The sequence below is a fragment of the Schistocerca americana genome, chromosome X (assembly GCF_021461395.2).
Source record: "Schistocerca americana isolate TAMUIC-IGC-003095 chromosome X, iqSchAmer2.1, whole genome shotgun sequence".
Lineage (NCBI taxonomy): Eukaryota > Metazoa > Arthropoda > Insecta > Orthoptera > Acrididae > Schistocerca > Schistocerca americana.
Genome location: NC_060130.1, coordinates 402,538,381 through 402,552,553, shown reverse-complemented (window position 1 = coordinate 402,552,553; position 14,173 = coordinate 402,538,381). Strand labels below are relative to the sequence as shown.

Sequence of the window (14,173 nt, the reverse complement as noted above, 5' to 3'; positions counted from 1 at the left end):
ATTTGCCCAATAATTCTCTACAAATACTGCCAGCTAGGAACCTGACCTTCCTGAAAATACCTTAGATCTCACCACATTTGGCTCTCTCAAAGAGCCTATAGCTGCACAGAAGGGATGCATAAGTGCAGAACAGATGTTCCCACATATTCAGCCCTACTGCTAGGTCATGATCACAGGAATATCACCTTCAGGTGCAAATTTAATCCTGGTCCTCACTTGTACAGCCTATGACTATCAACAGGGGAGAATCATCCACCATACCAAACTTCCAGTCCAGATTACCTACCGGCTAAATGGGTCACCCCTTACGTTTGACCAATTATAGATGTACCTATCTCCGTACATTGTGTGACTGATTGAACAAAAAAGAAAAGACAATAAGTGTGGAAATTGCAAAGAAGAGTGCATAACAGTGTAAAGAGTACTATGTTATGTTATATAATTCACAAGTTTAGCAGCACCGCAGGTTCGGTGATAAAATCTTCCTATTGGGGGTGAGTGTTGTGGCTACACCCTTCTGTGCAGACTTCACAACAAATGGAGAGGCGGGCAACCAAATTGCCTACGAAACCTTGTTGCTGTGACTGGAATATTGCTGGCATAGCACGGTGCAAGAACCCCAGCCCGCTGCTGTGGGGAGCTGAATTTCCTCATCCCATGGCTCCACACTCCACTGCCTTTGTCACCTACATGACCAATGCTGGACAGAAAACTCAGACCCTTGAAGTACCTTGTCCTAGACTACTGCTAATGCCAAGACATACTCCACACCAGCTGTTGATCCCATATGGGACAATTAGCTTCTATTACACCAAGCTGCGATATCTACTAGCTGCTGGTCTACCAGCTGTTGCTAGACCTGATGTTTATTGGGCCTGAGCCACAGCCACCAAGAGGAGGCCACCACTACAATGCCTTCATATGGTCTCTGGGCTTCTCCAAGGGGTCCCAGGTTCAGGCGCCTGGACACCAGCATGGTGTGCACTTGAATGACCTCTGGGTACGTCTGGCTGTCCAGGACACGTACCTGCCACCTGCCAGATACCTGATGTCAATGTTGTGACTCAGTGCCAACACAAATGCCACTTTGCAGAGGCAGCACTCACTCACACTGTGTACTACACTGCTGTGGACTGTGCATTTCGCCTTGCATTGTATTGAGGTAGCAACTTCTGCCTGAGGGTCTACATATGTCACCAAGTCGCTGTCACCAAGCTCTTTACAAGCGTCTTACTGAATAAAGGCTGTTATGGCTAACTGGAAGGCAAGGAAAGCGTTTCTGAAGGAGAGAAATTTGTTAACATCGAGTATAGATTTAAGTGTCAGGAAGTCATTTCTGAAAGTATTTGTATGGAGTGTAGCCATGTATGGAAGTGAAACATGGACGATAAATAGTTTGGACAAGAAGAGAATAGAAGCTTTCGAAATGTGGTGCTACAGAAGAATGCTGAAGATTAGATGGGTAGATCACATAACTAATGAGGAAGTATTGAATAGGATTGGGGAGAAGAGAAGTTTGTGGCACAACTTGACCAGAAGAAGGGATCGGTTGGTAGGACATGTTCTGAGGCATCAAGGGATCACCAATTTAGTATTGGAGGGCAGCGTGGAGGGTAAAAATCGTAGAGGGAGACCAAGAGATGAATACACTAAGCAGATTCAGAAGGATGTAGGTTGCAGTAGGTACTGGGAGATGAAGAGGCTTGCACAGGATAGAGTAGCATGGAGAGCTGCATCAAACCAGTCTCAGGACTGAAGACCACAACAACAACATGGCTAACTGAACTCTTCTAATTCCACAAACACCGGGGGGACTGGTGTCATCAGTAAGCAACCCATCGTCCTGCACACGTCATCCTGAGAAGAACATCCTGAGATTTAAAGGTGTTTGTATCCCTGACACTATCACATATTTGACAAGACAAGGATCTTGGTCCATGTGGCTACATAATGTGGCACAACTATAAAAGAAGGTTTCGAGGTTTAATTATGGTACAATTACTTTGACAGAGAATAGGAGTAGGGCATGGGGATGGGCTTCAGACACTCAATGTAAACACAGAAAATTTCTTGACAGCTGAGGGTCTATAGGAGAGGCAGTTTCAAGTGTGGTGTTGCTCCATCATGCCTGTTGAAGTTGTCATGCCTGGGACACAACAGCGCTGTGGTAGGCTGCCCACACATGCAATAATTTGATCTGCCTCGAGAACTTTCTGGATTCTGCTGCCTTGCATATATAAAGTCGACACCTTGCTTATCCTGACAGTCAAAAGTTTGAACTGCTGAGGGCAATGACAGTGAGTGCTTATGAAAGTGCTAGGATGTTATCTTAATTGACATGGCTTGAAAATTGAGAGTATTTTCCCCAAGATGTTACATACTGGAAAATAATGATGTTGATCATTCGACTGTAAAACAAAGGAAAGTGCATGAATCTTAATACAGACAGGAGAAAGCAGTAAGAATGGATTCTATGTTAGCAGCAAGAATGGATTCTATGTTACTCACCCTACAACCCAGTATGTCATTGTGGATGCTGATTTTCTTCCACTTTGTGACTGCTGCATGTTCATCTCAAACAACATGCCACATTCTTTAATAGCAACCAATGCTTTGTTTATGATGGCCTTGTTTATTTCCTGATTCATGAGTTTCTGAAGCACAGATAACATGGAAAAAAATCACATAATTTCCATAACCATGTCCACTTGGAAAAGTAACTGAATACAAATTGATAGTACATGTGTGAGTACAAAAATATATTTTTACTGAAGACAGATGCTACAGACTGATAACTCTGTGTGTATGATATACAAACAAATTTTAACCACTCCTGAAGCAAGAGAATTCTGTGCCTATTGCAATTACACAAATCTTGGAAAAATTACTTGCTGTCAGTGATAGTTCAAATGTAAGTTTGTGGATCACAATTGCCTGTTATGCAGCAGGAGAAATACTTGATTAGCTAGCTGCAAAGTGTGGTTTTATGCTGTGCATCTGTATGTATTGTTCGAAGTTACCAGTTTAGGTTTTTAGGAAGCAACTTAGGTATGAATACCACTATAACAAAATTATATCAGAACAACGATGTAAGGAAAAGACAGATCGATATTTACTGTAAAGATGACACATTAAGTTGCAGACATGCACAACTAAAATATACTTACTCATATAGCTTTCAGCCACAGCCTTCATTAGAAAAGGAAACACACACATATTGATTCACACAAACAAGCACCTCGCACGCACATGACCACTATCTCTGTCAGCACAGATTGGAATGCAGTTGTCACATAGAATGGAAGCAGCAATCTGGAGGGGGTGAGGAAAGGGAAGGAATAGCAGTGTACAGATGGAGTGAGAGAAGAGCACTGTCTGGCAGTGTGTGCAGGGACTGGACTGCCAAAAGTGACAGTTGCATTCAGGTCAGAGCTGCCAGAGATGACAGTCACATGTGTGTGACACGTAACTGATTGTGTGAATGAATGTATGTGTTTGTGTTTCCTTTTCTGATGAAGTCTTCTAGTTGTGCCTGTCTGCAACTTAATGTGCCATACAATAACTAGCAATCTATCTTTTCCTTACACTGTTGATATTCCAGTCTGGAGTTTCCTTTGTTTAATTATATCAAAACAAATTATTTTACTCAAATAATATTATGAAACATGACACACTGAGTTCATGGTTGATGGGAACCATGAGAATCCAGTTCTGAATGATTTTTCCCATCCCTTAACCACTTTTGATGTTACTGATATTTACCATTATTTTCACTTCAGCAACTACAGTTTTCATATATAATTTTTACATGTTGTTGCTGTGGTCTTCGGTCCAATGACTGGTCTGATGTGGCACTCTATATTAGTATATCCTGTGGGAGCTTCTTCAACTCTGCATAGCTGTTGCAACCTAGATTCGCTTCAACCTGCTTACCGTGTAAAGCCTTGGTCTCCCTCTAAAATGTTTACACTTCCCACATTACCAAACTGATGATTCCTTGATGCCTCAGCAAGTATCCTATAAACTCATTCAGTCTACACTCAAGTGTGTCACAAATTTCTTTTTTCTCTCATTCAGTTCAAGAGTTATTCATTAGTTATTCAATCTATCCATCAAACCTCCAACATTCTTCTGCAGCACCACGTTTCAAAAGGTCCTATTCTCTTCTGATCTATACTGCACACTGTCCATGTTTCACTTCCATATAAGGATACACTGCAAACAAGTACTTTTACAAAAGTCTTGCTAACATGCAAATTTATATTAGCTATTAAAATACTTCTTTTTTCCAGAAATCTGTTTCTTGCTATTGCTAGTTTACATTCTATATCTTCTCTACTTTGAGCTTCATTTGTTAATTTGCTGCCCAAACAGCAATGTTCATAAACTAATTTTACTGTTTCATGTCATTACCTAATTCCCTCTGTATCACTTGACTTAACTTTAGTACATTCTTTTACCTTCGGTTCACTTTTGTTGATCTTCATCTTATAATTTCTTTTCAAGAAACTATCCATTCCATACAAGTTAAATCTAACATTTCACTTCCTGTATTTATCCCTGCTATCTTCAGAATTTCAGAGTGTATTCCAATAAACACTGTCAAAAAGCTTTCTTTAAATTTGAAAATGCTCTAAATATTTTTGTATATTTTAGAAAATCATGTAACGTCTCAAAACTTTTATATGTCTTTGGATTTTTTAAATGTGTTCCATTTGGTAGTTTATCATACACATAGTTAAAAAGTACATACAACAAAAACAATACCTTGAATGAAACAGTGTTTTGTAGAAGTTTGTGGATAGCTTGGCTGCTGAGTTTAAAGTTTGTGAGAATCTCCTGCATCTTTTGAGATTGCATTTGTTCACTGAAAACTGATGGCGATAAGAGAACACCTTCACAGATGTTAAGATCAACATAATGGAACAACACATTATCATCTCCTGTAGTTAGTCTGGAAGAAATGAAAATGCAAATATTACAATAAATCTTACATTTATTCCATTACAGACATGCACCTCAGTCTTCTGAAAACATTTAACATCAAAATTCTGATTCATACCAACACCAGTTTTTCTAAATAAACAGCTCATTATAGTATCTTATCTAATGATGTTTTCTGGCACAGTCATTAGTTCAGGGAGTCTTTTAGACTAAAAGCATGTATTAAGAGTAATAAGCAGTGTTCAGTCACTAATAATTTGTGTGTTTTACTTTAAGCAAGTAAGCAGACTGACAAGAGGTTCACAACACACTTATGAACACAAGGTTTAATTCAATGACACATACTAGTATGAAAGTGAAACACTTAAACGAAAAACATAGTTTAATAAAACTGAAGGTTGTTTAGAAAGGAATTCCTTAATGACACAAAACATCTGATATACACAGAACTTATTACTAAAGTTAAATTAAAAGCATTTTCCTTGAAAATTGTGTTAACACCATAAAGAATTTATAACTAATAACAAATAGTACGTCTGGTGAAAAGATGATCATATCCATTACTAAACTTCAGCATTATTCTCTATTTCAGCTTGCTCAACAGTAAGTGGAAAGCACGCTACCATACACACATTCCACAATCTGTAAACTGATTTTACATAAGTGACACATTCATCATCCATGCAGAATGTTAAGTCCATACCCTTTGACAAAACATAATTCAGTACCTGGCTTCTGCATCAATGCTTGAGCAGTGAACAACAAACAGTAGCCAATGCACGTAGTTTGCACAGAGAGCGTAATTTGGCCATTTTATTATTCACTTCTTTCTGGAAGTGTACATTAACAATTTATTTTCTGTCTGTCTTCAATATAACTTTTTATTTCTTTACTTTTTTGTTTATTTTAAGGATGTTAGTGATGTGCATTAGACGTTAGAAGCAAATAGTAGTTCAGTCGGATTTAGTCATAAATATTCGCTCTCAGCTTTTCAGACTATTAGACAGAACAGCTTTATAGATTTCCAAATCTTTCACTTGTTTAATTAGTTGTATCTATTAATAGAAGATGAGTAGGGACTACAAATGTCATGCAAGGGGAATTGCCTGCAGTTTGTAAAAAAATAGAGGCTGTGTTGGCTGCAGTCAAGAGGCTTCAGGTGGCTGCTTCAATCTGCAGGAGCAAAAGGACCACTGGAGTTATGGCTATGGCACCTGTCATGCCACCAGTGTTGCCTGGGATCACTGACACCACTTTACCTTCCAATATAAATGACCTGAGTACTCCATTCTCACCTGAGATTGAATGACAGACAATGGAAGGTTGTAGGCATGTATGTGGGGGAAAAATGCCTGTATTGGCTGTATGGCTATCCCTCCACCCCTTAACAACAGATGTGGTGGACATTTGCTCATATGTTAGGACTGGGGCTAATATCTTCATGTGAGGTTCACATTTACACAGAGGGAGTGGTTGCTTGTTCCTCGAAGCTCCTATGTTACAAGACTGACAAGAGTCTCCTAGGAAAATGGCAGACTGGTCCAAAAAGGAAATCCACTGTAGACCCAGTATGTTTGCCCTGTGTGTGTGTGTGTGGGGGGGGGGGGGGTATTAGTGATATGGAAGCAGCTTCACTGGTAGCTACTGAATACACAGGGCACAGCTGAGGTACATGTTGTACCAATGCTGACTGTTGTTTGGTGAAATATTAAATTCAGATTACAAGGATAGGCAGGACAACAACAGCGGTGGTGCATAATATCTAATGAGATAAATAGAGAGACAGAATGTGAAACAATGTGAGTGAAGATAAGAATCAAAGTTTGCTTAATACAGTAGTTAGACATTTTCATCATCTGTCCTTATGAGTGCTGCTGTCTTTTTAGGATCTGATGTTGGCCATAAAGCTGAAATCAGTAATCAGTTTAGATAAATTAAAATGTGACCAAGATTGTGAATTCTACATTTTATTTAGATATTAATGTCACCATTCTTCTGGGAAGGTCAAAATGACACCATTTCAAGCATTTAAGCACATAGTACCATCAGAATGAATTTTCACTCTGCACCTGAGTGCATGCTGATATGAAATTTCCTGGTAGATTAAAACTGTGTGCCAGACTGAGACTCAAAATCGGGACTTTTGCCTTTCGTGGGCAAGTTATCTACCAACTGAACTACCCAGGCACCACTCACAACGCATCCTCACAGCTTTACTTCCTCCAATACCTCATCTCCTATCTTCCAAACATCACAGAAGCTCTCCTGTGAACCTGGCAAGACTGGATTAGCCACAGCTTGGGGGATTGTTTCCAATATGAAATTTCACCCTGCAGTGGCGTGTGCACCAATATGAAACTTCCTGACAGATTAAAACTGTGTGCCACACAGAGACAGAAACTAGGGACGTTTGCCTTTTGCACGCAAGTGCTCTACCAACTGAGTCTGCCAAGAAATTTCTTATCAGCACACACTCCGCTGCGGAGTGGAAATTTATTCTGGACACAGTCCCATAGACTGTAGGTAAGCCATATCTCCACAGTATCCCTTCTTCCGGGAGTGCTAGTCTTACAAGGTTTGCAGGAGAGCTTCTGCGAAGTTTAGAAGGTAAGAGATGATGTGCTGGTGGAAGTAAAGCTGTGAGGACGGGTCATAAATTGTGCTTTGGTAGCTCAGTTGGTACAGCACTTGCCTACAAAAGGCAAAGGTCCCAAGTTCAAGTCTCGGTCCAGCACACAGTTTTAATCTGCCAGGAAGTTTCATATCGGGACACACACTGCTGCAGAGTGAAGATTCTTTCCAGAAACAATCCCCCAGGTCCCACAGGCTGTGGCTAAGCAATATCTCTGCAACATATCATTTCTTCCAGGTGTGCTCATCTTGCAAGGTTTGCAGGAGAGCTTCTGTGAAATTTGCATGGTAGGAGATGAGGTATTGGTGGAAATAAAGCTGTGAGAACAGGTTGTGAGTCGTGCTTGGGTAGCACTTGCCCACGTATGGCCAAGGTCCTGAGTTTGGGTCTTGGTCTGGCATACAGTTTTAATCTTCCAGGAAGTTTCATATAATGCCATGTTTAATAACAGATGCAGTGATTTATTTGTGGGCTATATTCTCTAAATGCACTCTAGGTCAATAATATCTAATACAAATTGTATTGGTAAAATTTTGGTAGTGTCGCCACTAATACTGAATATAACCTCAAATGTGGTGGCAGAAAAAGGTTTTCCTCGAGTGACAGTATACCCACAGCTTTGCCAGCACATGCCCATGTCACATATATTTAACAAATTTCACACATATTTGTACACATATTTCACCTGTATCTCTAGAAAATTTTGTCCTGCAGTTTCGGTTTCATACAGTTCAATGTTCATGACATTATATCTCCTGAACTATGTCTCATACAATGAAATAATTTTGCATTTCATCCTGCAGTTTTGTTTTCACGTAGTTCAATGTTCATGACATCATATCTCCTAAACTATGTCTCGTACAATGAAATAATTTTACAGGTACATACAGTTGTGTGTGTGTGGATCTATCAGCAAAATGTGTTGCAGATGGAGTTGGTAGTAAATAAGTAATAAATTAAAACATCATGCATAATTCAACAGTTTTTCATGCACCTCAGTGTTTATGATATCATATCTCCTGAGCTGTGTGTCATTCAGTGATAATTTTCTCAAGTATACTCAGTGGTACTTTCCGCAAAATGTTTTGTGAATACAATTATTAGTAAAGAAGTTATAATTAATAGGTCATGACTGATATGGCAGCTTTACTGCATGAACAGTGAAAATGTAGTAAGTGATAATTTTTTTCCTTTCATAATTTTGTGGTGGAGGGGGGAAAAGTGAGTAAGAAAAGTCTTGTAAAGGTTTTACATCATGTGTGAAGTTGCTTTCAAGTCGCTAATATAGTCTGGTTAAGTGTGTTCATAAACTATGCTTCCCTTATCCGACCCCTACCTCTGCAAGAGATAGATGGTTCTTATCCCCACTGTTGTTCTTTCGAGGTAGTAAGTATCAAGTATCAAGTTTGGTTGAAACTGATCAAGTGGTTTAGGAGATTTGGAACAAACATACATACTTTCTCTTTTATAATATGCATGGATACTTTTTATTTGCTGATATATGAATCAGCAACTATAGTTTCTTCTAAATGGGATGGTGTATTTTTGTAATGACATTTGATAGATTATGAAATAAGAATACTAATTATTCACATGTTGTAAAGAACAACTGAATTCCAACTTACTTTGATGGTATGATATCATCCATGTCCAATGCTACAGGCTTTCCAAATGATGTTGGATCATAAGGACTGCCCTCAGTGACATGTTCCTGAAAAGAGATCTATTTCAGAAAAATAACTCTTCTTGCTCCAAGGTAAAAAATTAATGGAAACCCCTATAATAGCTGCAGCATATGCAGTGTTAGAAGCTATAAATAAGAAACATGAGCTCATGTGATAGTAGCAATGACTGTTTGAGAAATTGGTTCTTGCACTGGACATGACCTAACTTCTGGAAGGAAATCATATCAAAATTCACCGTCTTTACATTTCATGCTGCCATATTTCCTCATTCCTATGCTTATCCTCTTCCTACAGTGTGAGCACTGAACTTACATTCAACTCTGAGAGGATAGTTCAAAACTGTCTGAAGCTGTCACCAATCATTTAATTTAATCACTGCCTCTTACACCTACAATCCTGTTCATGTTTCATAGGTGTACTTCCTTAACACATGACATAATTGTGACAATATTTTTTCCATTCAAGGGCCACTGCAGTTTTCATACTGCCTCTCCCCCATTAATTAAAAAAAGGAGAAAAAACTTTCTTTCTACTTAAATTGTTGGTACACTCAAAGCAACAGTTTTTACAGGTCAGATAACCAATGGCTGTACGAGTTGAGAGAGACTCAACTCAGTCACACTACACAATTAATATCTACATCTAAAAAATCCATACCTCTTCAGTGGATTGCAATACTGCTTACGTTAATCACAGAGAGGCAGTTAATAATATAAATAGAGATTTTTCTCTCGTCTCTCTGAAGAAGAAGGAATTTACAGTCCGGAACGCTGTGTTCTATGATTCAGTCACCTAACCTCTGCTAATGCACTCCTAAAAGTTTTCCATTAGCCTTGTATATTGTTACATTACCCAGTTCCATCCTCATTAATAACTTCTTCATCTTTGAGACCAGATTTATAAACAAATTGTTGGACAGATTTGGGAAACAGTGTGGTCCTACCCTCAGCTAACCATTTCAAAGGCTGCATGGAAGGATCATTTCTAAACTTCTAGAAGCTGCAACCCATTTTGGGGCAACAACTACCTTGACATGTGGTCACTAATAGCACTGTTACTCCTAAAAGAAGAGCAGGACAGATTCATTGTCAGTCAAATGTATGAGTAATTTTATAAATGTAAGTTGCTGTAATATAGCAATGAGTGACAGCTTTTTCTTCTTCTTGGAATTTTCAAGCACCGTAGCACACTAATGATAAATATACACACCAATAACATAAATATACGTGTAAGCAAAAAGTGTAGGTCAAAACAGTTTGTAATGTTCTAACAAAAAGATATAAAAGAGATTACTGCATTATTTACTCTATTGTACATAAATCATGTATCACAGATAAGCAATTACCTCCCAGTCAGATTCCGACTCTTCTGATTGTTCTGAAGGTGATTCAGAAAATCTGTCTACACTGCCATGTCTTGTAATACGTTCTCTTTCAGCTCTCCGACCCAAAATGGGAGCTGACTCATCACTCATTTCACTCATGACACTTGTTGCCTGACTAGCTGAGTCTTCTGATGTAGAGCCTTGTAGTGACACACCTACAGAAGACATAACATTTGACAGAGAGAGAGAGAGAGAGAGAGAGAGAGAGAGAGAGAGAAAGGCTAGTGCATACAACTTTCATTTTTGCTCGAGTCACTCTGATTTCCAGAAATTTTATGTGAAACTTGACATTATAAATTAAATCATCATAAAAATTCAAGCAGCATGCATAATTAAATTATTAGACACTGTACAGAGGGCTACTGAGCAATATCTATTACATTGTTATGTCTCCTAAATAATACATGTCTGATAGTAATGTAGAACTTAGTTTGTTTCTCATTTTAAGATAATTACTGAAATTTGTGGCTCTACTTGTGGAAGATAAAACACTATGACTTAGTAATGTGTCAAATTCCGCAAATAGATTTTAATCAACAATAAATCATGAGATCAACAGAGTGATAATATGTGTTTAATGACTTGGAACTTTGTGTCCTAAATTCTGTAAGACAATCATATCATATATGTCGCTACAGAGGTGGGACAGGAGATCTGAGGTTCAACATTCCTTTTCTATGAGGTCATTAGATCCAGAGCATATGCACAGATTGGACAATAATGTGGCGCGTATTGGTAAAATCTTTTTTAAGGAGTCATCCTGATATTTACATTAATTGGTTTATGGAAACCACAGTAAACTTAACATCTCGATGGCTGGATGGAGATATAGATGCAGGTCCTCCCAAATACAAGACTAGTATGGACTTTTATATGATGAGTAAAAAAATATATTAAAATGCTGTGATAAATGTGGTACACACATTGCCTGACATAAAAAGCAGAGCATCCAGAAGCAGAGGAGGAAAGGAAATGAATCTTAAAGGGTTGAGAAGGTATGCGATGTTATTACAGTGATTATACACTACTGGCCATTAAAATTGCTACACCGAGAAGAAATGCAGATGATAAACGGGTATTCATTGGACACATATATTCTACTGGAACTGACATGTGATTACATTTTCACGCAATATGGGTGCACAGATCCTGAGAAATCAGTACCCAGAACAACCACCTCTGGCCATAATAACAGCCTTGATACGCCTGGGCATTGAGTCAAACAGAGATTGGATGGCGCGTACAGGTAGAGCTGCCCATGCAGCTTCAATACGATACCACAGTTCATCAAGAGTAGTGACTGGCGTATTGTGCTCGGCCACCACTGACCAGACGTTTTCTATTGGTGAGAGATCTGGAGAATGTGCTGGCCAGGGCAGCAGTCGAACATTTTCTGTATCCAGAAAGGCCTGTACAGGACCTGCAACAGTAGGGTTTTGCAGGGATCAAACGAAGGGTAGAGCTATGGGTCGTAACACATCTGAAATGTAACGTCCACTGTTCAAAGTGCCATCAATGCGAACAAGAGGTGACCGAGACGTGTAACCAATGGCACCCCATATCATCACGTCGGGTGATACGCCAGTATGGCGATGACGAATACACGCTTCCAAAGTGTGTGCACCACATTGTCGCCAAACAAGGATGCAACCATCATGACGGTGTAAACAGAACCTGGGTTCATCCGAAAAAATGATGTTTTACCATTCGTGCACCCAGGTTCGTCATTGAGTACACCATTGCAGGCACTCCTGTCTGTGATGCAGCGTTAAGGGTAACCACAGCCATGGTCTCCGAGCTGATAGTCCATGCTGCTGCAAACGTCATTGAACTTTTCATGGATCGAGACGTGGCTGCACGATCCGTTGCAGCCATGTGGATAAGATGCCTGTCATCTCGACTGCTAGTGATACGAGGCCATTGGGATCCAGCACGGCATTCCGTATTACCCTCCTGAACCCGCCAATTCCATATTCTGCTAACAGTCATTGGATCTCAACCATCGCGAGCAGCAATGTCGTGATACGATAAACCACAATAGTGATAGGCTACAATCTGACCTTTATCAAAGTCGGAAACGTGATGGTATGCATTTCTCCTCCTTACACGAGGCATCACAACAACGTTTCACCAGGCAATGCCAGTCAACTGCTGTTTGTGTATGAGAAATCGGTTGAAAACTTTCCTCATGTCAGCACGTTGTAGGTGTCGTCACTGGCGCCAACCTTGTGTGAATGCTCTGAAAAACTAATCATTTGCATATCACAGCATCTTCTTCCTGTCAGTTAAATTACACGTCATCTTCATTGTCGTAGCAATTTTAATGGCCAGTAGTGTAAAATTGAATCAAATTTACAAAGTACTTGACAGGACAAGCCCTTTTATCAGTATGAAATTGCACCCCCTTTGGTGGTGATGGTGGTGGTTAGTGTTTAACGTCCCGTCGACAACGAGGTCATTAGAGACGGAGCGCAAGCTCGGGTTAGGGAAGGATTGGGAAGGAAATCAGCTGTGCCCTTTCAAAGGAACCATCCCGGCATTTGCCTGAAACGATTTAGGGAAATCACGGAAAACCTAAATCAGGATGGCTGGAGACGGGATAGAACCGTCGTCCTCCCGAATGCGAGACCAGTGTGCTAACCACTGCGCCACCTCGCTCGGTGCACCCCCTTTGGCCTTGGACAAATGCACTGATCTGGTTGTGAAGGACATCATAAAACCACAGCATTTTCTCCCGAGGCAATCTGGCCTACAACTGTTGTAACTGATCCTTGATATCCTGGATACTGGTACTGGGACGGAGTTGACATCCAAGCTGATCACACACGTTCTGTCAGGAACAGATGTGGGAATCAGGCTGGCCACAGGAACATTCCAACATCATACAGACAGTTCATACAGACATGTGTCATTTCCTGTTGACAAATGGCACTTCAATACCGTCACATGAGAGGCAAAAGTTGAGGATGCAGGACATCCATGACGTACCCTTGTGTCATCAGATTTCCCTCAGTCACTACCAGATGTGACCTAATGTCATACCTGATGGCTCTCCACACCAGAACATAGGGAGTAAAAATGCTGTGCCTCCACAAAACATTGGAAGAATTGGGCCTTTCCCAAGATCACCACCATACTCGCCAACAATAGTTACATGGAGTAGTGCACTACCACAATAACACATTATGACATCATTCAGCAGCAGTCAATGCTTCCTAGTCATGGCACCAATTCACACGCAGCTATTTGTGTTGTGGTATTAATGGCAGAATATCCATGGGATGGGAATTCCCTAGCTTGTGTATTGCTAATTCCCAACCAATGGTTCAGGATAACACAGAATGTTGCAGGGAGACCACTACTTGTTCTCAGATGGCTAGTGCAGATGTGATGGGGTTGAAATGTGCTTGGTGCACAATAAGGTGATCCCCATCATGCTGGTCAGATGTGGTCGACTAGAGCCCTTACATTGAACTAGTCTTCCCTCACATTCCCATGCAGTCTGACATTGAGCCACTGTTACATCCG

The 14,173-nt window shown here is 40.1% G+C and overlaps 1 protein-coding gene across 2 annotated transcripts in view; it reads right to left on the bottom strand.

Moving 5' to 3' along the window:
* The window catches only part of LOC124555474 (protein inturned), a 263,483-nt gene that overhangs the window by 13,836 nt on the left and 235,474 nt on the right, over positions 1-14,173 (bottom strand). Inside the window, exons 18-21 of one of the 2 annotated variants that reach the window (XM_047129398.1) lie at positions 10,607-10,800; positions 9,202-9,287; positions 4,768-4,954; positions 2,509-2,654 (exon numbers count right to left, since the gene is read on the bottom strand). In XM_047129398.1, the coding sequence (XP_046985354.1) occupies positions 2,509-2,654; positions 4,768-4,954; positions 9,202-9,287; positions 10,607-10,800 (613 nt within the window). The remainder of the gene's footprint in view (positions 1-2,508; positions 2,655-4,767; positions 4,955-9,201; positions 9,288-10,606; positions 10,801-14,173) is intronic. The other variant, XM_047129399.1, reaches the window with a different exon arrangement.